The sequence below is a fragment of the Gymnoscopelus braueri genome, assembly GCF_963280865.1.
Source record: "Gymnoscopelus braueri genome assembly, chromosome: 6".
NCBI classification, from domain to species: domain Eukaryota; kingdom Metazoa; phylum Chordata; class Actinopteri; order Myctophiformes; family Myctophidae; genus Gymnoscopelus; species Gymnoscopelus braueri.
Genome location: NC_137607.1, coordinates 800,772 through 827,617, shown reverse-complemented (window position 1 = coordinate 827,617; position 26,846 = coordinate 800,772). Strand labels below are relative to the sequence as shown.

General features: G+C 39.2%; 1 protein-coding gene across 5 annotated transcripts in view; it reads right to left on the bottom strand.

The window, feature by feature from the left end:
• The window catches only part of LOC308086266 (uncharacterized protein), a 63,602-nt gene that overhangs the window by 27,645 nt on the left and 9,111 nt on the right, over nt 1–26,846 (bottom strand). For 3 of the 5 annotated variants that reach the window (XM_080429735.1, XM_080429739.1, XM_080429738.1), the window contains exons 3-6: nt 19,709–19,790; nt 14,732–14,813; nt 8,354–8,439; nt 5,698–5,811 (exon numbers count right to left, since the gene is read on the bottom strand). In XM_080429735.1, the coding sequence (XP_080285861.1) occupies nt 5,698–5,757 (60 nt within the window). In that variant the 5' untranslated portion in view covers nt 5,758–5,811; nt 8,354–8,439; nt 14,732–14,813; nt 19,709–19,790. Of the gene's footprint in view, nt 1–5,697; nt 5,812–8,353; nt 8,440–13,710; nt 13,773–14,731; nt 14,814–19,708; nt 19,791–25,601; nt 25,653–26,846 lie in introns of those variants that run through there. The other 2 variants (XM_080429736.1, XM_080429737.1) reach the window with 2 other exon arrangements.

The window sequence follows — 26,846 nt, the reverse complement described above, 5'->3', positions numbered from 1 at the left end:
CATCATGTGAGGCTTGAACTGGCAACCTTCAGGTTGTGAGGCACACGTTTAAGGGAGAAGCCATTGGACCAACAGACAAAAACCTGTGAAAAAGGAGATCGCTCAGATGATACAGTTTCACGCAAATAGCTGAAAAATCCTGGCTTTAAGTGTTTTTCAAACTGCTCAAAATTGCGGACAATCTAAGGGCGGAGCTTACTGGTCAACGTGATACATGTGTTCCTCATGAGTCAAGGCACATGTGTAAGCAGGTTTAATGGCTGTCGGCCAAACGAGACATGACTTTTTCCTGTTTAAAGTTTGCATTTTCAAAAAATCGCTATAGCGCCCCCCTTTGACCAATTGGAGTAAGATTGGTTTCAGTGATATTTGAAATGACCCTCAACATTACCGCAAAGTTTCAAAGAAATGTGAGTCTGCATGTATGTGTTAGGGGCAGATGAATAATTGTCATAAAACTGCAATATTCATTGGCTCATTAAAGCTTCATTTTTTCACTTATGGAAAATCTTTTGCATCAGTTTTTCGGCATAGGTTCAAAGTTCATGTGTAAAACGTTTTGTGCAGATTACTAAAAAATCCCAGGAGGAGATAGGTTTTAACTGTTTTTCATATTATTCAAAATGGTGGGAGATCTAAAGGTCAGAGGTCAAAAGTCAGAGTGTGAAAGTTGTTGATCATGAGTAGACGCATATGTATATTGAAGTTTCATGGCTGTAGGTCAAACAGGGCATGAGTTGTACCTGTTCAAAGTTGGCATTTTGCTATAGCGCCACCTTTTGACGAAAGATTGTGAGAATTATTTTTTGATAGTTTTTCATGACCATCTACCATATGGCCAAGTTTCGTAAAAAGCGTATGCACGGTTCAGCCAGAACTGCCAAAAGTGGCAGAAGAAAAAAGAGGGGAACATTAAAACAGGTCCAGAGCTGAGCTCTGGCCCCGTAATTAAATAAAATAAATGAAAAAAGTAATCGAAAAAACACGGCCCCTCGCGTATTAGGAGGACAGGGTGAGTCACCAGAACCAAGGACGGGTGTTTTTAAGTTTTTTTTAAAGTGAAATATCCCTTTAACCCTGCAAGACCCGGATATATTTCTACTTACAAAAAAAAATTGTCAACCTTTCAGATGGTGTTTTAGGAGTACTTTGGAGAGGAAAATATAATGTTTTTTAAAAAAAATAGTTTTCGTAAGGTTTTATTGAAATGTTGTAATATTACAACAGTGGGTCTAACGGGTAGCAGAATTTCCTATAGGCCATTTTACTCACTGTCAGAATAGCATGGCAAATGTCTATATACTTCACTAAAACAACTTAAGGGTTCATTTATATGGTTATGGTTTATCATTTGGCCTCAGAACAGTATACATTATGAATAATATTGGGCCTCAGAACAGTACATTATGAATAATAACATCAATAAGCCATATTTTTAAGAATTTTGATTTTATTAAAAGAACAAAATGAAAAACAGTACAATGAATGTACTAAAGAAACCTAATTACAATATACACTGGTCACAATGTGATGCAAACAGCCCTCCACCGAAGACCAATTCACACCTGCTCAAAATGAAACGGGCACCCCCTCTCATCCATCTATTTGAACACCATTTACAATCACTTGCTTTTTAGCAGTGATAGTCCCAGAAACAGTTTCGGTCTCCTGAAATGCACAGACGAACACCACACTTGTGGCAGAGTAAGCTGGTGTAACTTGAACAGCCACTATTCCTGCAGCGCCCCCTCTCTGTCTTCCGTGGGAGGTGTCCAACTTGGTCCTGGCGCACATCTGATGGCCGATGTTGACATGGTGCCTTGCGTGGATTGCAGTCTGGACTATCTTCCAGTTGTCTCTTCTGAGCTGAAGATGGCCGTCCCCTCTTTGGCGTTTTGACTGCAGTGTTCACCTGATTAGAACAGAATAAATGAATATACATGTTGTACACATTTGTGTTTGTTGTCAGGGAGTCAATCATGTCTTCGGACACAAACCGGCGGAAGTACTGCAGTGGTGTGTGGAGTGAACTCACATCTTCAGTCAAAGGTGGACCAGAAAAGTCTGTATTAGGGCTGATGAAGGTCTTCTTCTGCCACTGATATCTTTCACTGGGTTTGGCGTGTTTGGCCGGTTGGGGGGGGGGCAGTGGGTCAGTGGGTTCACTGGGTTCACTGGGTGGATGGTTTTCTTTGGACTCCTCTCCACAGGCCTCTTCATCCGACTCTTCATCAGTTTCAGTAAAGTCGATGTCCACATCACTCTCTCCATTCATTACAATATCCAACACATCCCTTGCAGTGAAGCGAGGCTCTCTCCTTGCTTGTGGCATTCTGAAATGAAAATAAAGAAATACCATTAGTACATTAGTACTAGCACATCTCACTGCAGGTACATATTTCACAAGTCACACAATACTGTCTGGCCAACCTATTGTACTTTGCTTATCCTCACAAGTGGCATCAGTGATGATGGTACTTAGCACCATCAGTGATGAATGATGATGCTTAGCCTAACAAAGGGATTGGGGATGACTGTAAGTGGGCAATCCCAACACCCATCACATGAACAATGATGAGAGATTCTTAACTGGGCGACTCCCATATGAACAATTACCATACACTGATTGCTAACCACAAACATTACCAAAATGTTTTGCTAAAACATTATAGGCAATGACATGTTATAAGCTAATGATGCAGTATATTTGTCTTCGAGTACAATTGGTTACAATATACAAATTGGTATATATATATATATATATATATATATATATATATATATATATATATATATATATATATACACACACACACACACACACACACACACACACACATACCAATTTGTATGTTTTAACCAATTGTACTCGAAGACAAATATACTGCTTTAGCTTATAAGTTATAACATTTCATTGCCTATAATGTTTTAGCAAAACATTTTGGTAATGTTTGTGGTTATTTGTGGTATATATATATATATAGTAATGCAATGTGGGGAAAATACACATAATTGTATAAATGTATTGTGAAAACTATAAGACTCCACTTAGCCAGGTGAACAGGTGGCATTGCTATTTGCTACCACTATGACCCAGAGTTGTAAAAAAACAACAAGTATAAAGCATGCTCTAATTTACATTTGGGGGATATCTTTCCCAATAATATCATATGTACATGTTCTAGACATTCTAATGATCACCAAAAAAATTATTGCAGACATTTTACTTACTTTTTTGTGAGAAATCCTGTCCAGTGAAAAAGAGATTGTTCTTCCTTCAAGGATTTTCAAGTTGTGACTTTTCCTGCCTCTGTGGGGGGTATTTATATGCAAATATCCCGGCCAATGACATTGCAAGACTAAACAATAGGATCCAATGATGATGTTTAGGTGAAAGAATAACAGGAAAACAAATGATTTATACCATGTTTTTGATAAAATACAAATGTTGTAATATTACAACTGCGGGTCTTGGAGGGTTAAGTAGCCTATAGACGAATCCACAGACGCGCTGCGTGTAGGCAGCCATAGCTGCGGTGTCAACGCTCCGCACCGTGACACCGCAGCAATGGCCACCTACAGGCAGCTACAGGCAACGTGTCTGTGGATTCGTCTATAGGACTGGGGATTTTACAGTGTAGGCCAGACTGGGATTTGTTGACTTAGTTTCTTAAAAAGGAGATTTTTATAGGAGGTGTGGCCTAATTTCAACTGTGCGTCCTGACCGGGGAGTGATGCCTGCTGTCCTCTGTCTCAATACACACACACACACACACACACACACACACACACACACACACACACACACACACACACACACACACACACACACACACACACACACACACACACACACACACACACACGGAAGATTAGTAAAGACCCTTCCAGGATCAAAAGGACTTGTCCGTAGTGTCTTGGTAAAAACCAAGACCAATGCCATCCAAAGACTACAAACCAAGACTACACAACAAGACTACACAACAAGACTACACAACAAGACTCACCAAGCTCTGTCTGCTCCTGGAGGCAGCTGACTGAGCCTAGTCTATTCTCCTGGTCACATGCACCTCTGACTGGTAATACATGGACTTCATAGGACTCTTTACATTACATTACAGTCATTTAGCAGACGCTTTTATCCAAAGCGACTTACAATAAGTGCATTCAACATAGACTTCATAGGACTCTTGTCTGATCATCCCCTCGGAACAATGGACAAATGCGCACAGACGCACACATTCATGCACACACCCCACTACTCCTTAACTGGATCATACATGGATTTCCGATCAGACATGGACTTCAGACTTTTGAATTATGAACTTAATTAATAATAAATAAAATATAAAAAGGACTTGAGTAAGCATACTGCATGCCGTGGACATATGTCCATCAGGGTTTCCGCAAGGCATTTTTCTGGCCGGCCAACGTGAACGACATTTTATTATTCCAGCGAGGTGTTAAATTATTCGGCCATAATTTAATACGTATCACGTGTGTGTTTACGTGAGTGACGTAGTACAGTGTGTTTCTTTCAACCACAGATACAGTGCACTCTATGCTGTTCCCCCTTGCTAGTTTCATAAGCCTAATTTATCTACTGGATCATGCAGGGGTGTTGCTTGCCAAAAAGAGCATAAAGTAGTCAGGACGGACGAGTGATAGCCTATATCAACAAGCTACACCACATCATGTGCTGTAACATTACAGAGAATAAACAAACAGGCTGAATATGTTTCAGGGCAGGTTATGCACCTCGACCTCATTCAACTAAAGGTATGAACGGCTGATTATGTAGGTAGGCTAGTAACGTACATAATAAGCTTTTCTCATACTGTCATGTTCACTGTTACATGATGCCAGCATAGGTAGTCACGTGTCTGTGTTCTTCCATCACTTTCCAAAACGCTCTCTCCATGTCACCGTGTCACTGTGCTTGTAGGTCAATTATATCCACGTTGGTTCTAAAGTCACAACTCGCCCATTGCAATGACTTGATGAATGCTGTCATTCTGTGATATGATGTACAACTTTTCTTTTACAAGAAAGTCTCTGTTTCAGACCACTGTGCAGCCAGCTTAAGTGTGGTTTATATTCCGTCACACAATGGTGTTGCACGGCTAGCATAGGCAATATACAAGACCGCAAGTGGCGTGGCTGCAACGCATTGTGAGCTTGTAGATCGTCTCTGTTAGCTGCAATGCACCGTGGTACGACGAAGCATATAGCAGGCAACAGGCCCTGTGTGAGTCACTGTGTGAGTCTCTGTGTGTGTATCTGTGTGAGTCTCTGTGTGTGTATCTGTGTGTGTGTCTGTGTGTGTCTCTGTGTGTGTATCTGTGTGTGTTTGCTCATTAAAAAATGTAGATATGATTTTAATTGTTGAAAATGTAGGTATAGTAATGTTTTGTTTTGTTTGTTTTACTTTATTTAATATCCAAATAGCCCAATAATAATAATTGTACTAATAATTATAATAATAATTTTATTTATCAGTCAATTAAACAGACACCTTGGCTCCAACACAGCTGATTAGATTTTTTTCCCAATAAAGACCAACTTTAAACAATGAATTAAAGATGAATGAATTAAAGATGACCGTAGAACACAAAGATGTTCTTTTCTCCACTCAAATCCACACAGATAATTATAAGATACAGAATGTTAAAAATGTAAACAATATAAATGATGTACCTGTGTGTGTGGAGCTGAAGCTGAAGGTGGAGCTGAAGGTGAAGGTGTTTGGTCCGCCATTCTGGGTTTTATGAATCACAAGGACAGGAGGAACAGCAGGTAGAACTGAAGACCCTTTAAAATAAAATCATCACTGTTACTTTAGCTTTACCTATTCAATGTTAGAAAACATTTAAAAAAAAGATAAATGTTTTATTTGAGCTGCTTAATAAACACAATCACACTAACCACATCAAGTAACACACACACAGAGCTCAACGTCAGGAAAATGACACGGCTATTCTACTGAACCCCAGCCTAGATCGGGAGCGAACCTCGGGCATAAATATCGTCTAGTGTGAGGGTTCAAAGATCTAATCTGAACCGTTCCCGAGTTGCTCACAGGACGGTCGGGGCCGCCCGATCGTTTTCAAACATGTTAGATATTTATCTGGATGCTACAGTATGGAACACCACAGCGGGGGACCGAGAGAAAGACGGACGCTGTTCCAATGCAAAGGACGGGGACTGCTGTGCCGACGCACCCGTGCGCGCACACACACACACACACACACACACACTTTTCATACCGTCAGGTCGTTTATGTAGGAGGACAGTCAGGTGCCGCTAAGGTGGATCAAATTGACTGGTGATGACATCATATATTTTCACTGTGATGACCCATCCTGTTTGGGTGTAGTGTTGATGTGATTCTAATGGTGTTCTCTGTTCATGTGTAGGAGGAGGGGACCAGCCTGCAGGGGTGTGCCTAGAGGACGAGGCACACCTGACTCCAATCATCCTCTGGAGTATTTAAGCAGGCTGGTCAGGGCCATTCTGCCTCTCTCCTACACAGGAAACATTGTTTGTTTTTGATTCTGTCTGAGTTTAGTTCTACTTTGTTTTGCACCTTGCACATACACTACATTTTCACACATCCATACACGCACTACACTACTGATACAACTGACTATCCACATCACATACTAATTAAGTATTAGTTTCTGGTTTCTTTGAGTTATTAATAAATACATTTAAAGTTAATCCTGTGTGTCGTCTCCCATTTGTCATGATGTGATTCAGTTCATGACACACTCGTCGTAGATTATGGCCACAACAAATCATATCTCATGAATGTCATGAATGTCATAAAGTTCCAACAGAGCATCGTCGGATTGAGGGGAGTCAGGGGACGTTTGAAAAGGAGAGGCCGACAACAGGTTGCTTTGTGACGGATACAGTCAGGAGCGTCACTGCCAGCTCCCGGTTCTTTGAATTCTCCAACAACGTCATGGCATATTCTAAAATAGGCTCTGTCATGGTGAATTGACCACATATATGAAGTTTAAACAACTAAATACTATCCTAAAAAACCTTACAAGTAAATTCCATGCCACAAAGGCGACTTTTTGAGCTGTTTTGGGGGCTACAATATTTATGCGATGGATTTTTTAATGGTGGCTGCTCGGGTTGGCTCGGGCTCAGTTCACGTTGCATTTTGGGACTCGGCTATCCACGGAAGTGCTCAAAGCATCCATCGGGTGTATGCTTAAAAACGGGGGAAATAGGGCACATTCAAAGGGTAGATTTGAAGGGGTCTATGAAATGGGACGGCACTTGGCGCCCCTGTGACGTCATCGCAACTCAAATCTGCACTTTCCAACCCCCGAAGTGATACACAGCTATTGTGTTTGGCTTCTGTAAAGTGCACAGCAACTGGGCTGCGTTGGTCATGGTCAGTATCATGTCAGTATCAGTGGTCATGGTCAGAGTGTGTGTGCGTGCGTGCGTGCGTGCGTGCGTGCGTGCGTGCGTGCGTGCGTGCGTGCGTGCGTGCGTGCTCCATCTCCTGGATGAATATAATACGGTCTTTCCCATTCATTTTTGACCAGGAACACTAAGGGTGTAACCAAGTTGAATAAACGACTGAAAATGCAGTGAAAATGGTGATATGTTCACATGCCTAATGGGGAGAGAATCATAAGGTCTTGAAGCAATCAGATTAAAAACATAATTATTATGATTCAGGAAAGTTATAAATCAGTCAGATTTGAGCAGGAAGGTTACACAGTTGGTATTGCTGGATTCAGCAGAACCACCTTTTCAACAATCTATGTCAGAGTCACCACAAAGTATTCTACAAAGATATTCAGATTTTACATTTACGCCTATTGTAGGTAGGCCTATGTGTGCAAATGACTATATTATCTCCTATATCAATGAAGATAATTAAATTCTAACTATACAAAGTTTCAAACCTCTCAGACCTTCCATTGTGAATCTACGTGAGTTTAAATGCCTCACCCCCCATACGACCAGGCCTTTGTGTTTGTGGGTGTATGACAATATTCACCATTTTGCAATAAAACATTGTTAAACAAGAATCCATTTCATGTGTGGAAGACCTTAGAGATGAGAAAGAACTATGTTGTGTTTGGTACCTACGGTGGGGGCATGTTAAATAGTTGGGGCCATTGTCACTCATAGCATCAACAAACTGAGCTTTTGTTGTTGCTTGTCTGTTTATGATACAGAAGAATTTAGGAATATGAATATGTGTTTGGTAGTGGTGTGTGGTCACTCACTGTCCCCGTTAAAACAATTCACTACGGCTCAACAATATCACTGGAAATGAGAATCTGAGCTGCTGGTAATAATAATGTTTTGTCTTCCTTACCTGGACAGGTCTCTCTCTGTCTTTGTGTTGAGGATCTCCACTGAGGACAACACAGCTCCCTCCTGGTCACTTCTTCACTCTGTCATCTGTTGATTCACATTTACATTACATTTATTGATCCATAGAGGAAAAAGCATCATCGTATCCATAATACAAATAAGAAAGGGACATTTATCTGGTTATTAAACATTACGAAGATGATAATCTGGGATGGTGTTTGTCACAAATCAGAGATCAGGTGTTTATACAGTGAGTCCACTAGATGGCGGATATTCACCACATTAAATAAGAAACATACAGTATGGTAGGCCCAATTCTAATGTCTGCCCTGAACCCTCACTGACTTAATGAGGTCAGCTGGTAAGAGGTTGAGGGTGAGAGTCTGTAAGGACTCTACATGGTATATATATATATTTATATTATTTATATATATATGAGCTTGTATAGTATAGTATAGTGACTATACCTACTGTTAGCTGACATAATAACCTGTGGTTCATGACTCATTTGATGATGTTTGGAGGATTCCCCTCGTTCCCCTGGTAACGCTATGAGCGGGTTCATAAAATTCAGACAGACAGACAGACAGACAGACAGACAGACAGACAGACAGTATGACAGACAGACAGACAGACAGACAGAACTCACGCCTCAGTCAGTGAGTCTGTAAGGGAGCGGATTAGAATTGGGCCATTCACTACAAACAGAGTGTGTTTACTTCTCCTAGTTACCCAAACCCTAACATATACCAACCCTACACCCCCTAAATAAACAACTAAACAATCAAATAAATAAACTACTAAATAAAAAAACTAAATCATTAATTAATAAAACAAGTTTTTTTCAGAGTTTTTTCAGAGTTCAACAAGGCCATGTAATGTATGCAAGTTCAGTGCAATATTTAATATTCTATTAAATATGTGTTGAAGTGTCACCATTAGAAGCAAAAAGCACTAATCTACAAGGACAGTTAACTCTTGCTCCATCCCCGGGTGTGGTTGACAAAGAAAAACCTGCATGGTTGGCCAAAACACTCTAAATCTAGCTTAAGAGTGAATCAGACTTGGAATGCAGGGACAGTGCTGGGTGCAACACTGTGTCCCTCTCCAACAGTGATGATGTAGAGGGACACTATATTTACACACTCACTCCAGAGGAACACGTTGCATATACTGTCAGGCAGACACCTCTTATCTCCAAACGCGACGCGTTTTCAGCTTGTAGATCTGCTAATTTTGCTACTTTTGAATTGGATTCCTGATTTTTTTTGTCATTTTTAAATTAGAATCCTGAAAAGTAACATTTGTATTTAATTTCAAATGCATTTAGTTATACTTATGTTAACTTTATGAATTTAAATATAAATACATTGGACATAAAAAAGACAATAGAATGTTAATACTAGTCATTAAGCTACTAATATAGACTGAAGTCATTAAAGTGGGTCATGTTTACATGTTAGGAATCATAACAGCTGAAATCAATAATATCACTATTCTGATATTAACCTGTGGGCCGTATTAAGTGAAGGTGGGGGCCACATGTGGCCCGGGGGCCGCATGTGGCCCCCGGGCCGCCAGTTGGCCATGTATGGTCTAGTACAACAATACATTTAATTGGCGGTGACTCCATGGGTCTATAAAATAATAATAATTGCTGCACATTGCTGTAGCTCTCACCAGTCGAGAAATGGTTAAGCTCTGTCACACACACACACACACACACACACACACACACACACACACACACACACACACACACACACACACACACACACACACACACACACTCTATCAGACAGGTTGGGGCCTGTGACACACACACTAGAGTAGAAGTAGGTACAAATATGTTTCTTTTCTGCCCCGGGCTCTTGATGCCTTCACATTATTGTGTTGTCATGGTGACAGGAGGGCAGGCGCAATTACACACAATACACACACCACAAAACAACACACCTCATACACACGTCCCATTCATGCACAACCCATGTGACACAAGACTGGATGAAGCTTTGATTTAACTTGTTAATGTGGTCTGTAAATATTATACAGAGAGTTTACATCAATACACAACATTCATACAACACACTCATCACAATGCATTATAACACAAAGACACTATAACTCATAATAACCTGTCTACATAATAGATCTATTTTACAATCTAATCTTTAACATCATTCATAGATCTTTAACTCAACCTCAAATCTTAACTCTTATTTATCTTATTACTTTCACTTTGTTAAACATTTAAAAATATATATAATTGTCTTAGGTATTTCTAAGGTCCCATAAATGATCAAACATTTGTAATAATATTACATATTTAATTTATGTGAATCAGGCAATGTCCCATTTAATACGCTTTTAAATGTATAAAATGTAAACAAATCCTTTGAAAATAGCGGATCTACAAGAAAATAGCAGATTTACAAGCTCACAGTGAGCTTGTAAATCTGCTATTTAAAAAAAAATTGTAGTGGAGTAAAAAGTACAATATTTTGAAATGTTTAAATACTGAAGGAAGTAGTAAAGTAAAAGATACCTAAAAATGTTACTTAAGTACAGTAATTGAGTAAGTGTACTTAGTTACTTTCCACCACTGAATAAAACGCTCTCCAACCTCAACTACGATCCAGCATTCAAACAGAAGGTCTCCGGTTCACATCCCGGCCCTGTCCGTCCTGCCTGCCTGCCTGCCTGCCTGCCTGCCTGCCTGCCTGCCTGCCTGTCTGCCTGTCTGCCTGTCTGCCTGTCTGCCTGTCTGCCTGTCTGCCTGCCTGTCTGCCTGTCTGTCTGCCTGTCTGTCTGCCTGTCTGCCTGTCTGCCTGTCTGCCTGCCTGTCTGCCTGTCTGTCTGTCTGTCTGTCTGCCTGCCTGTCTGTCTGCCTGCCTGCCTGCCTGTCTGCCTGCCTGCCTGCCTGCCTGTCTGTCTGTCTGCCTGCCTGCCTGCCTGCCTGCCTGCCTGTCTGCCTGCCTGTCTGTCTGCCTGCCTGCCTGCCTGCCTGCCTGCCTGTCTGCCTGCCTGTCTGTCTGTCTGCGGGGCTGTTAGACTGACAACCCACCTGATCAAAGAACACAGCGCAGATCTCCAACATTGTTGAACAATTATTAATGCAATTACATCAAATAAAGTACCATCAGTGCATCAGTTTAGAGGAAAGAAGGTGAGAATCTTTTGTTATATGTATATGATTAAAAATAAAGACTGTAAGGTTCTATGGTTCTATGGGCTTAAAGGGGTATTTTTGCCCCATGGTTTTCTTACCTTTTCTATGATGTTATGATATCCTAGGATGAATGGTACAGTACAAACATGTCATAACTCCATCACGTTCATAGAGATCTCCAGATTTCAATCTGGTCTAGCGAGACTTCCGGTGAGGCGCATTCAAGACAATCTGACTGCATAGTGTTCTGTCACTATGAACGCCAGATTTAAAAAAAAAGCTATTAAAATATGCGATTTAGCACAAGGACCATAGGTGTGCGTGTTTATCTGTGGTGGACCAGGGATGGAGTTATGACATGTTTCTACTGTACCATTCATCCTAGGATATCATAACATCATAGAAAAGGTAAGAAAACCGTGGGGCAAAAATACCCCTTTAAAGGGGAATTTTGGACTAAAGTTTTCTTACCTTTTCTATGACGTTATGATATCTTAGGATGAATGGTACAGTAGAAAAATTTCATAACTCCACCCCTGAGCCGCCACAGCTTAAAAGGTGCGCGGATAGGCCTTAGGTTAGATCACATATTTTAATAGCTTTTTTTTTTTTTTTTTTTTTTTAGATCTGACGTTCATAGTGACAGAACACTGTCCCAAAAAACAAAAAACAAAAAGAAAAAACAGAAGTCTCGCTAGACGAGATTGAAATCTGGAGATTTCAATCTCGTCTAGCGAGACTTCTGTTTTTTTTTTTTTTTTTTTTTTTGGTTGCATAGTGTTCTGTCACTATGAACGTCAGATCTCACCAAAAACGTTTTTTTAAAAAGCTATTAAAATATGTGATCTAACCTAAGGCCTATCCGCGCACCTTTTAAGCTGTGGCGGCTCAGGGGTGGAGTTATGAAAATTTTCTACTGTACCATTCATCCTAAGATATCATAACGTCATAGAAAAGGTAAGAAAACTTTAGTCCAAAATTCTCCTTTAAGCTTCATTCGCCCCCAGGGCGTCGGTCAGACTCAGGACACAATTGACAGGAGAGAGAAGTATTCGGTTCTTAAGTCTGACGTCATTTTGTAGTCCGACGTCACGTCCGGGTCCAAAAGGCACCAGCGTCCAGCGCCGTCCACTCTTCATTATAAACAAACATGTTGGAACCCGTAAATCTTTTTACAATAACCTCCTTTTTCAGAAATGAACCATTGAGGGTTAATAAGGGTCTTAATGCTAATATCATAGACAGTAAAAAGTAGGATAATATATATATTTATATTTGTATTTATTTATTATTATTATTAACATTATAATATTTATTTTGTATATGTATTTATATATATATATTTATATATAGATATATATATAAAATAACTCTCTTCTCTTTGTCGTAGAATGACACTTTAGTGGTTATTTTAGTCTCAGATCTGTTAAAACAGTGAGGGACACAGCACTGTGCATATTGGGAAAATACACACTGGGACCCGGAAGTTATTCTGGCGGGGCGCAACGTCACGGCTTAACAACAGTATTGTTTTGGTAACTTTACTGAGGTTGTAGTCACAGGTAGGTACAGACATATACAGGCATGGCTTAAATAAAAAAACACAGAAGTGGAAAAAGCGGCACTCCAAAATAAACAATGCAAGACTGGCTCAGATACAATTTCTCATTTTATTGAGAATGCTGAGAATTAAGCGTTCTCAATTAAATATGAAATTGTATCTGAGCCAGTCTTTCTTTGGTGGCATTTGATTTAAGGTATAGCTGAGCACCCACTGCCTATACTGAAAAGGCATCCAAGGAAGCGCCTCTGTTTTCCTTTTACATATACAGGCATGGGTAATATGCAGATGTATGGTTGATACAGGCACTGAGTGTGAATATGACATTGGGTCAATGTGTGGTTAGTAGTCACAAGATGCACAACGATGGAATGTTTGTAGTGAACTTGACTTCACCGCTCTGCTCTCTCTGCTGTTACTACTGGAGTGAATGAATCACCCATAATGCATTGTGCACTTAAGGTGCTCTGAACACAGTTCTTAAGGTGGTACATAATAGGCAAATAATAATCAACTTATATTATGCTTGGAGCCTTTCTAACATCCGATGTATTTCTAAAATCACATAAATGAATCCTACTAGTATCCAGGTGAATCTACATGCAGATATAAAGTAAAGACTTTTTACCTTCATGTTCAGACGAGACGTTGAAAGAAACGATGCAGCTGATCTGAACTGTGTGAGTTCATGTGAGGATGTTGGTTTAACTTCCTCCAACTCAACTGTAACTGTGAAAACATCTGACGTCACACTGGTCTAATCTGAAGTCTAGTGTCAGGTTACACTGTGGCTGTGTGGTTTTATTATAACAACACAGGTTGAGATCCTAAGGCTCTTTGTGGGGTGACACCAAGTTGGGGCTCTTGTCCCAGACTCAACCACGCAGCAAAAACACTGACAGCTGACGTCATGTAACACACACAGCCACGCATGAGCACGTAGTACTGTACTGTACATACTGTACGTATGTATGCACCCAGCATACTCACAATGGAAAGAGTTACTGCAATTGTTACGGGGATAGAAGGGGCTTAAATGTGTATTTTAGAACAATATAACTGTTATCTCTTGAATCTCCATATTTCAACTTTTTCATGTAAGAAAAAAGAATGTTCTACTTCGTCATACAAGTGAAAATAGGCGATCAACAAGCTCACAGCCTGTTGAGTTGTGACATTGTGACATTTCCTGAAACGTAACGGTTTCACCTGACATCGACGATGCTACAGTCACATAAGTTACTCATCAAACATTAATATTACAAATGATTGATGAGTCATAATGCCAGGATCTCCTGCTATAGGATATAAAGTAAATTACATTCTAACTATACAAAGTTTTAAACCCGTCAGACCTTCCATTGTGAGTTTATGCCTCAACCCCCATACGACCAGACCAGGCCAGTATGTTAAATAGTTGGGGCCATTGTCACTCATGTAGCATCAACAAACTGAGCTTTTTGTTGTTGTTTGTCTGTTTATGATACAGAATAATTTAGGAATATGTAATGTATGTATTTTACACAATCATGTGTTTGGTAGTGGTGTGTGGTCACTCACTGTCCCTGTTAAAAAAGAATCACTACGGTTCAACAATATCACTGAGAATATTCTGTCTGTTCTGTGTGGATATGTTTTGTCTTCCTCACCTGGACAGGTCTCTGTGTTTGTGTTGAGGATCTCCACTGAGGACAACACAGCTCCCTCCTGGTCACTTCTTCACTCTGTCATCTGTTGATTCACATTTACATTACATTTATTGATCCATAGAGGAAAAAGCATTAACGTATCCATAGTACAAATATGAAAGGGACATTTATCTGGTTATATTATAATAATTCACAGCATTTAAAGCAATGAATAAGGACAGTAAGAGTTTTAAAAGTGATGTAAAGTGTCATGAATAAAGGACTCATCTTCAAAGTGCTGTCCCATTCCTTTTATACCATACATACATGGGCAACTATAGTGGCCCGGGGGCCACATGCGGCCCCCACCTTCACTTAATGCGGCCCACAGGTTAGTATCGGAATACTGATTATAGATTTCAGCTGTTACATGCTGGTTGGCCAAAAGCCCTTTTTTTTAGTTCAATCTAGTTTCAGAGTGAATCAGACTGAATGCAGGGACAGTGTTACACTGGATGCAACAACAGCTACAACAATACATTTCATTGGTGTGAGGTGGTGACTCCATGGGTCTATTAATAAAATAATAGCTGCATTGTTGTAGATCTCACCAGTCGTGAAATGGTTAAGTAGCCGTGTTCTACTGTTCTACCCCCCCCCCCCCCCCACACACACACACACACATTCCTCAATCCCAACTGTGCTTATCAGACAGGTTGAGGCCTGTCTGTGTCTCAGACGTGTTCTTCAGAATTGCACCACACTCGCTCCGGAGGCCGCGCCCCTTCAACCCAAACACGGCCCGCACGCCGTCCTGTGTGACTGACACACACACACACACACACACACACACACTTTTCATACCGTCAGGTCGTTTATGTAGGAGGACAATCAGGTGGTGCTAAGGTGGATCAAATTGACTGCTGATGACATCATATATTTTCACTCGTCTTAGATTATGGCCACAACAAATCACATCTCAGTCATACATGTCATAAAGTTACACCACAGCAGAGTGAGGGGAGTCAGGAGAAACCCACAACAGGATGATGTTTGACGGATACAGTCAGGAGCGTCACTGCCTGCCCCCGCTTCTCTGAATTCTCAGACATATTTTAAAATAGGCTGTCATGGTGAATTGACCACATATTCAGATTTTACATTTACGCCTATTATGTGTGTAAATGACTATATTATCTCCTCTTTCAATGAAGATAATTACATTCTAACTATACAAAGTTTTAAACCTCTCAGATCTTCCATTGTGAGTTTAAATGCCTCACCCCCCATCAACCAGGTTGATTATGATTATTATATCTATTATTTATTCTGTTAGTTTTAATTAGTGTTTAAACTATAGGGGTTTTAATGTTATTCATATTAATTTGTATTTCCATATTGTGTATTTAGTCCCCTGTGTGTTTAGTTTACACATTTCATATCATGTGTCCCTTATTTTTACTAAACATAAATCTTCCATTGTGTCTCCCATTGAGAACAGTGAGAAAACACTATACTGTTAGCTGACATAACTGTGGTTCATGACTCATTTTCAGAGTGAATCAGACTGAATGCAGGGACAGTGTTATACTGGGTGCAGCATCAGGTACAACAACACATTTCATTGGTGTGAGGTGGTGACTCCATGGGTCCATACAATAATAATATAGAATACAGCTGCATATTGCTGTAGATCTCACCAGTCGTGAAATGGTTAGTAGCCGTGTTATACTGCAGTGTTTACATTAAATCACATGTTATCTGATCCACACACACACTGACGCGCAAGCACACACGCACACACACACACACGCACACACACACACACACACAGGTATAGTTACTGAGAACCTTGGTACAAATGTTTCGGCTCTTGTTGACTTCACATTACTGTGTTGTCATGGGAATAGGAGGGCAGGAGTAATTACACTGACTCAATACACACATCACAAAACAACACACCTCATACACACAACACATTCATGCACAAACCATGTGACAGGACTGGATAAAGCTTTGATTTAACTTGTTAATCTAAATCACGCTAATTAAACAATGCAAGACTGGCTCAGATACAATTTCTCATTTTATTGAGAATGCTGAGAATTAAGCGTTCTCAATAAAATGAAAAATGATATCTGAGCCAGTCTTGCATTGTTTATTTTGGAGTGCTGCTTTTTCCATTTTGGTGGCATTTGATTTAAGTTATATGTATAGCTGAGCACCCACTGCCTTTACTGAAAAGGCATCCAGAGGAAGCGCCTCTGTTTTCCTTTTACATATACAGGCATGGGTAATATGCAGATGGATGGTTGATACAGGCACTGAGTGTGAATATGACATTGGGTCAATGGGAGTATGTGTGGTTAGTAGTCACAAGATGCACAACGATGGAATGTTTGTAGTGAACTTGACTTCACCGCTCTGCTCTCTCTGCTGTTACTACTGGAGTGAATGAATGACCCATAATGCATTGCGCACTTAAGGTGCTCTGAACACAGTTCTTAAGGTGGTACATAATAGCAAATAATAATCAACTTATATTATGCTTGGAGCCTTTCTAACATCCGAACAGTAAGGTACCAATGTCTGCACTTGTGTTTTTGCTTATGAGGCAAGTTGGGGCCACAGACACACACACACACACACAGCAAAACTCTCGGCCATGCCTTCGGCCTGGCGGAGACAAATACATTTTTCCAGCTTACAATAAGATAGGATCTCTGCCCACCATCAGGCATTGTTGCTGCAACATGTATGTATATTTTATTCTTACCATGCATTAGCCAAACTATTAAAGGATTCTTAATTGTTTTCCACAAGAGTGTCTTGGTCTCGACTAATTTTTTTTCAAATCAATTTATTTTATCACCATTTGTACCAAAGAACACCTTGGAATGTTTTACTCTGCCAAACAGATGAGCTCCTTTCTCTCTTTTTCAACAGTATTTTAGAACATTTTAATTATTTGTCTTTTCAGCAACAACTATGCAGAAATGATGAAGAAATTAAACTTTGACAAAAAACACAAATCATTTGACTAGACTTTCCCAGTCGAGAAAAAGAAGGAACTGAAATCTCAGTCCTACGTATGTGAGCAGCGTGACTGAACATTAAGCAACAACTGTTCTCTGAGGTGAAGAAAGGGAACTTAAAAAGAGACTTGCAGACAAAACCACAATCATCTGACTGGTGAAAACTCCACCCACCCACACACACACACACACACACACACAGCTGAAAACGATCAGATTTAAAACAGTGGTTTTCATGACAGGAACCCAAATCAACGCACAAGCTTCTTTCTATTTCACACAAGCTGGAATGTATTGTTTTGAGTTGATTGTTGTTTAGGTGGCCTTACACTACGAGATAATCGGAGTCTGAAACAACCCTCCTGAGTATCGCGGGACCTCGGGCATAAATATGGTCTAGTGTGAGGGTTCAAAGATTCAATCTGAACCCTCCCGAGTTGCTCACGGGACGGTCGGGGCCGACACACACACACACACACACACACACACACACACACACACACACACACACACACACACACACACACACACACACACACACACACACACACACACACACACACACACACACACACACACACACACACACACACACACACACACACACACACACACACAATCAGGTCGTTTGTGTAGGAGGACAATCAGGTGGATCAAATTGACTGGTGATGACATCATATATTTTCACTCGTCATAGATTATAGCCACAACAAATCATATCTCAGTCATGAATGTCATAAAGTTGTCATAAAGAGACAGGGGACGTTTGAAAAGGAGAAACCCACAACAGCTTGCGGCATATTTAAAAAAAAGGCTCTGTCATGGTGAATTGACCACATATTCAAATTTTACATTTACGCCTACAGTATTGTAGGTATGTGTGCAAATGACCATATTATCTCCTCTTTCAATGAAGATAATTACACTAACTATACAAAGTTTTAAACCTCTCAGATCTTCCATTGTGAAATGTGAATCTACATGATTTTATATGCCTCACCCCCCATACGACCAGGCCTTTTTGTTTATGAGTGTATGACAATATTCACCATTTCAACACTTTGTCAATAGGGTTAGGGTAAGCCTAACCCATTAACGTATCCAATACTAAAAAGTTGTTATCCACACACACACACACACACACACACACACACCCCCCCCCCCCCAGTTGGGGCTCTTGTCCCAGGCTCAACCACGCAGCAAGCACACTGACAGCTGACGTCACGTAACACACACACACACACGCATGTGCACGTAGTACTGTACTGTGCGTATGTATGTACCCAGCATACTCACAATGGAAAGAGTTACTGCAATTGTTACGGGGATGGAAGGGGCTTAAATATGTATTTTAAAACAATATAACTGTTATCTCTTCAATCACCATATTTCAACTTTTTCATGTACGAAAACAAAATGCTCTACTTCGTCATACAAGTGAAAATAGCCGATCAACAAGCTCACAGCCTGTTGAGTTGTGACATTTCCTGAAACGTAACGGTTTCACCTGACATCGACGATGCTACAGTCACATAATTATAAGTTACTCATCAAACAGTAATATTACAAATGATTGATGAGTCATAATGCCAGGATCTCCTGCTATAGGATATAAAGTAAATTACATTCTAACTATACAAAGTTTTAAACCTGTCAGACCTTCCATTGAGAGTTTATATGCCTCAACCCCCATACGACCATAAGACCAGACCAGGCCACTATGTTAAATAGTTGGAACTATTATCACTCATGTAGCATCAACAAACTGAGCTTTTTGTTGTTTGTTTGTCTGTTTATGATACAGAATAATTTAGGAATATGTAATGAATGTATTTTACACAATCATGTGTTTGGTAGTGGTGTGTGCTCACTCACTGTCTCTGTTAAAACAATTCACTACGTTTCAACAATATCACTGAGAATATTCTGTCTGTTCTGTGTGGATATGTTTTGTCTTCCTCACCTGGACAGGTCTCTGTGTTTGTGTTGAGGATCTCCACTGAGGACAACACAGCTCCCTCCTGGTCACTTCTTCACTCTGTCATCTGTTGATTCACATGAAAACATTTACTGATCCATAGAGGAAAAAGCATTAACGTATCCATAATACAAATAAGAAAGAAAGGGACATTTTATCTGGTTATATTAAAATAATTCACAGCATTTAAAGCAATGAATAAGGACAGTACGAGTTTTAAAAGTGATGCAAAGAGTCATGAATAAAGGACTCATCTTCAAAGTGCTGTCCCATTACTTTTATACCATACATACATACATGGGCAACTAGCGGCCCGGGGGCCACATGCGGCCCCTACCTTCACTTAATGCGGCCCACAGGTTAATATGAGAATACCGATTATAGATTTCAGCTGTTACATGCTGGTTGGCCAAAAGCCCTTTTTAGTTCAATCTAGTTTCAGAGTGAATCAGACTGAATGCAGGGACAGTGTTACACTGGATGCAGGTAGCCTACAACAATACATTTCATTGGTGTGAGGTGGTGACTCCATGGGTCTATTAATAAAATAATAGCTGCATTGTTGTAGATCTCACCAGTCGTGAAATGGTTAAGTAAACGTGTTCTATACAGCCCACCCCCCCACACACACAGATTCCTCAATCCCAACTGTGCTTATCAGACAGGTTGAGGCCTGTCTGTGTCTCAGACGCGTTCTTCAGAATTGCACCACACTCGCTCCAGAGGCCGCGCCCCTTCAACCCAAACACGGCCAGCACACAGTCCTGTTTGCTATGAGAACAGGCTATATCAAGGCGATGATGTGACACAATTATTATATTTACACTTACTGATATTACATAAACACCTGATATTACATTGCTGCTGCCTTTAACAGTTATTATTTCCCTCCTTTCTCTTCTGGACAATTTTCCTATGAATGGATAGCCATAGTGCTTTCTTGGGTTTATAATCCTCTTAACAGACCTTGTGTTGAACTGTACTTTATGTGCTTGTCTTTGCAAACTGTTAATAAAGTATTCAATCAATAACTTCTAGGATGGATAATAAGTAGGTCTATATGCTGCCCAACTTGAACTTAATAATTATAATGGAGTATTGAGTAGCTTATATTTAATTATACATTATATTTTATTATTAATACTGATTATTGTTGAGTTTAAAAAAGTATAGATAGGCTTATAGAGAACTAAAAATAGATACAGTGGTTGTACCTTGATAATGTCAGTGGTGGTACCCCTCTGGTGCCCCTGTGGTACCACCTGTTTTTGTGGTACCGCTTTTTTCTATGTGGTGCCACTAGATGGCGGCAGAGAGCAACTAATGCCCAGACATAGGCATGTTGTGTCTATTTGAGACAGGGCTGCTTTCAGTCAACAGAAAGAAGCTGCAATTGAAGCTGAACTTGTTGAGAAGTGAAACAAATAATTGTATGGGTTATATTATCAAGATGTATTTTGGTAAATTGCACTCAGTGGGCTATTAAATATAACCCTCAGGAATGAAACATTTAAAAAAAATCATGTGTTAGATCAGCCATTTAAAGTTATTTCAATGGGTACATTGAGTGAGCTGTAATCTTTAAATTTCATAGATATTGAAAAGTAGTAAAATATAACTTTCCGTGGAAACAAGTTCCCAGGACAGGAAGATACTCAATACAATAACATGAACAATTAGAAGTTGTAATCACTTTTTGGCACTTGTAAACCTGCATTTTATGGATGTATGCATATTGCCACTTTAAAGATAGGCCTACAGTATTTAAATTGGTAAACAGGATTACTATACTTAAAGAACTAAAATTAAAAGTACTAAAAAAAATTAAAGTAGCCGATCTAGCTTGTAGATTGGCTATTTTCAAATGGCCGTGGTATAAAATATGGCTAAAGTGGTTAATATATATGTTTTATAATATAACAATTTATATCTGCTAAGTCTAAAGCTTTCAAATAATTGTAGTGGAGTAAAAGTACAATATATGCCTCTGCTGATGTAGTGGAGTAGAAGTAAAAGTGCAGTAATACTCCATTAAAGTAAAATAATACCTCAACATTTTCCCAAGGTTCTTGACATCCCATGCAGGGATCGTACCCAGAACTCCAAATTCAGAGAACAAATCACTAACCACTACACTACCAATACAGTTAACATGATGCCTGTATGAGATCACACCTTACTACACACAGAATGGGGCATATCACTTCCAGTTGAAACAGTGAAATGTTACTTGAGTAAAAGTACAAAGGTATTGGCATCAAAATATACTTAAAGTACCAAAAGTAAAAGTACTAAAATGTTTGAAAGTAGCTAGCTTGTAGATTGGCTATTTCCAAATGGCCGTGGTATAAAATATGGCTAAAGTGGTTAATATATATGTTTAATAATATAACAATTTATTTCTGCAAAGTATCTAAAGCTTTCAAATAATTGTAGTGGAGTAAAAGTACAATATTTGCCTCTGCTGATGTAGTGGAGTAGAAGTAAAAGTGCAGTAATACTCCATTAAAGTAAAACAAAACCTCAACATTTTCCCCAAGGTTCTAAGCAACCCAAGTAGGGATCGTACCCAGGCCTCCAAATTCAGAGAACAATACACTAACCACTATACTACTGGTACAGTTGATATAATGGCTATATGAGATCACAAGACACACACAGAATGGGGCATCTCACTTCCAGCTGAAACAGTGAAATGTTACTTGAGTAAAAGTACAAAGGCATCAAAATATACTTAAAGTACCAAAAGTAAAAGTACTAAAATCTTTGAAAGTAGCCGATCTTTGCCACTTTAAAGATAGGCCTATAGTGTTTAAACTGGTACACAGCATTGCTTTAGTTTCTGGATTGGAAGAGAGAGAGGGAGATTTGAGGTAAGGGGGAGGGGATCTTGAAGTGAATTTTGATCTACCAAGCCTAAACAGGTTATGCTAATGCACACATCCTGTCGAAGGAATCCCCTTCAGTTACAAGTTACTTGCTAAAAATGTAGTCAGTAACTTAATCCTGATTACTCCATTTAAAAAGTAACTACTAGCTACTTTCAGTTACTTTTGGATTACTTTTAAGCAAAACTATATTTAATTAGATAATAGTAACAAGTTTTACCATTGATAGACAAGAATGTTGAGCCCATGAAATTAAGATAAGCACAACAGAAATATGGTTAAGGTCATTTAATTGTTAAGAATTTGACCTCTCAGAACAGTTACATTACTGTAGAGTCATTGTGTCAACTAATAACAGATCATAAGAAAATGCATCTTGACCTACAGTACCATTGTTTGATAACCAACAACAACAATTCTATTTACTTGATCTAGCCTATGTATAGCCTTAGGGAATATAGGCTGTAAACTAAAGGCATTTAGTGTATTTTTATTAAAGAATATGCATTTTATTAGGTTTTATTCATTTTTTGTAAAGGTCAAATAAAATTAGGATTTCTATTTAAAGAGTAGCCTACGGTATAAATATGATTGTATAGAGCTGAGTTCTTTGTAGATTATAATGAGTCTTTACTGTCTAGTCAATGTTTTAAACGCATGCCATGTCTATCTAAATGAGTGTCAGCCAGGAATGTCAAAAAGAGATTTTATTTGCCACTTTGACCACACATGGATGGAGTTTAGATCCCATAGGGACGGTTGTGTTATTTAAAATGAGCTAGTTGTTGGTTGTCAAACAATCAAAATGGTACTGTAGGTCAAGATGCATTTTCTTATGATCTGTTATTAGTTGACACAATGACTCTACAGTAATGTAACTGTACAGAGAGGTCAAATTATTAACAATTAAATGACTTGCACTTTGTTTTCATTACATCTCTCTGTCTTCAGTACTAACTGGGCATCGACTGCCTTTTTAAGGTCAACCCCAAATGCATCTAATTCTCTCTGATGGGATGTTTGTAAGTCTGATGAATCTTTCTGATGCTTCTCTGTCAACGTCACCAGTTGAGTCCCGTTCTTTCATTAGAACTTTCATAACTTTTGATGAATGTATAGCAAAGCTGATTCAGAATGATTAAGCAAAAATTCAGAATCAGTTTTCATTTCTGTCTCCACACAGCCGATGACAACAGCAGTTGTAGCAATGCAACGTGTTGTGAGCATTTTCACTATTCTGAGCTTGTTGAATATTGCCCCTGACTACCCTTACAAATAATACAACTGACTCCAAGTCTTAGGAATTCATTATTGGGTGATTACAGACAGAGTTTAGAGCACTTTTACGGCCGCGCAGATCGTGACTACACAAACTAAAGTAACTAACACAAACACTGAAACTAATTTAAAAACTCAACTAAAACTAAGCCTTTTCACAAACTAAAAACTAAACTAGCAAATCCACTTAAAAATCTAATGAAAACAAACTGCAATTGAACACATGTAGTAAAAAATAAAAGTGTGCTTGTGAGTGTGTGGGGGGAGGGCACAACTCCTGGGCTCCTGAGTCCATTGTGGTGACCTAGAGACAAACAAAAGACCCTGGCCCAGGTGTTAAACCAGTTAATTTGCATGTCATTGCATGTCGTTGACAGACAGACTGATAGCAGAGATTTTCTGTGGATCCCCAGTAATTCTTCAGATGAAAACTCTCTCATTCTCTCTCTGTTTTTCCAACCATGCCATTTTTTTTGATTGATTGATTGAATACTTTATTTATAAGTTTGCAGACAAAAAGCACATGAAAGTACAGTTCAAATCCAAGGTCGACTAAATAGGAAGCTGGCTGCTAAATAGGAATAAGAAAGCCATATGGCTTGTTTAAATTGGGGTCCTTAGTTAGTTAGTACATTATACTCTCCTGTGTTCATTTAACTCTGTTTCACATTCTAAAACAATATAATTGTGCCGGACAGTAGTTTATAATGCATTTTATTGAAATTTTACTTTTAGTTGACTACTATAGTTACTAGTTACTGCTTTCAGACAGTAGCAGCTTTGGGAACTGCAAGCTTTTTATCTCTGACTTTCCAAGGAGTAGTGCACAGAACATAGAGAAAGTGACACGTCCTGACCCCATACACTTATTACTGCACCAGTAGTGTAATGGAGTAGAGAGTGGCCTTACTATTTGCAGAGCAGGGTTCAATTCCAGTTTGAGGCGCACAGAATTTAGTGAATAATGTTGAGGTGTTTTTTTTATTTTACTGGAGTATTACTGTAGTTTTACTTCCACTCCACTACATCTGCAGAGGCAAATATTGTAATTTACTCCACTACAATTATTTGAAAACTTTAGTTACTAGTGACTTTGCAGATTATATTATAAAACATATACATTAACCACTTTAGCCCTATTTTATACCACAGCCATTTGAAAATAGCCGATCTACAAGCTTGTAGATCGGCTACTTTCAAATATTTTAGTACTTTTACTTTTGGTACTTTAAGTATATTTTGATGCCAATACTTTTGTACTTTTACTCAAGTAACATTTTGAACACAGGCCTATTAGTTGTAATAGAGTATTTTTATATTGTGGTATTGCTACTTTTACTTAAGTAAAATGTCTGTGTACTTCTTCCACCATGAAACACAGTTGTGTTTAAAGAAACAATTGCTTTTGAATTCATCCTAAGGACTGCATTATTTTCTATGTTTACAAAAAATAAAAATAACAATCACTTTGAAATGCATTCACCCTTCCCCTGTTGCTAATAATGTACTGTAGGGTTCATGGACTCACATGCGCCACATCGTGGCCGATCAGCCACACTACACCTAAAAAAAAGGTGTCAAATGTGGCACCACCAAGTAGTGGTGGTGCCTCTGTGGTACCACAGAGGCACTCAGATGGTATTACTGCCGTTATCAAGTGCTAACCACTGTAGATGTAATATATATATATAGAATAAAAACATAGTAAATACTCAGGATGGCGATGCATTTGAAGTGGACGCATCGCTGTCACTCAAGACGGCCGTGTTTGGGTTCAAGGTGTGTGGCCTCCGGAGCGAGTGCAATTCTGAAGCATGACACACACACACACACACACACACACACACACACACACACACACACACACACACACACACACACACACACACACACACACACACACACACACACACTTCATGTGAATCAGGCAATGTCCCATTTAATACGTTTTCAAATGTATGAATTGTAAACAAATCCATTGAAAATAGCAGACCTTCAGACCTGTAGATCTGCCATTTTCAAACAGCCAAAATATATAAATGGCTGAAGTGGTTAATGCATGTTTTGTAATAATAATGAAAATCTACAAAGTAACTGAAGTTTTAAAATTGTAGTGGAGTAAAAAGTACAATATTTTGAAATTTGGAAATAGTAAAGTAAAAGCCTGCCTGCTATGCAGCCTGGCTGAGGGGGGGGGGGGGGGGGGGCAACGGAACAGCAGCACCTGATCAAAGAACACAGCACAGCCCTCAACATTGTTGAACAATTATTAATGCAATTAGTAAAACCATTAAATAAACTACCATCAGTGCTGCAGTTTAGAGCAAAGAAGGTGAGAATCATAAGTATATAATTAAAAATAAAGACATTCAGTCATTGATTGAGCAACGATGTGACAACAAGTGAGGAGAAGATAGACAGTATGTTTAGACTCACATAGACACTGACTACAAGAACATGAAAAGACTAAATCCATCTGACCAGCAGGGTGCAGTATAAGAAAAGAATAAACAGAGGAAACTCATACTAAGGATACATAAAGTAATCTAAATGGTCAGGTTAACTACATGTTGTAGCATTATGTAGTTATAATGTAAAGCAGTGCTGGGCTGGGGGGGAGGTATTGGAAGTTCAACTATACAGTAATGTGCATAGTCTTTGTGTCAGCATCATTAACACTAGTTGTGTCTTTGTGTCATCACTCATCATTAACACTAGTTATGGTGTATATAGTGCAGTGAGTTAAAAGCCAGACAGTGTGTTGTACAGTTACTGTACATCTGAGCAGCCATCAGCTGGGTTAAGCTGAAACTGAATTTCCCCTGTGGGACTCACTAAGGTTTCCCTTTTTGTCCTAAACATTTACAAGATCATATCTTGGAAAATCCCTGCCAAATTAATTAATTAAAAAAACACCCAAGCAGGAATGTAGCAACGTCTGAACTCTGAACATGTGT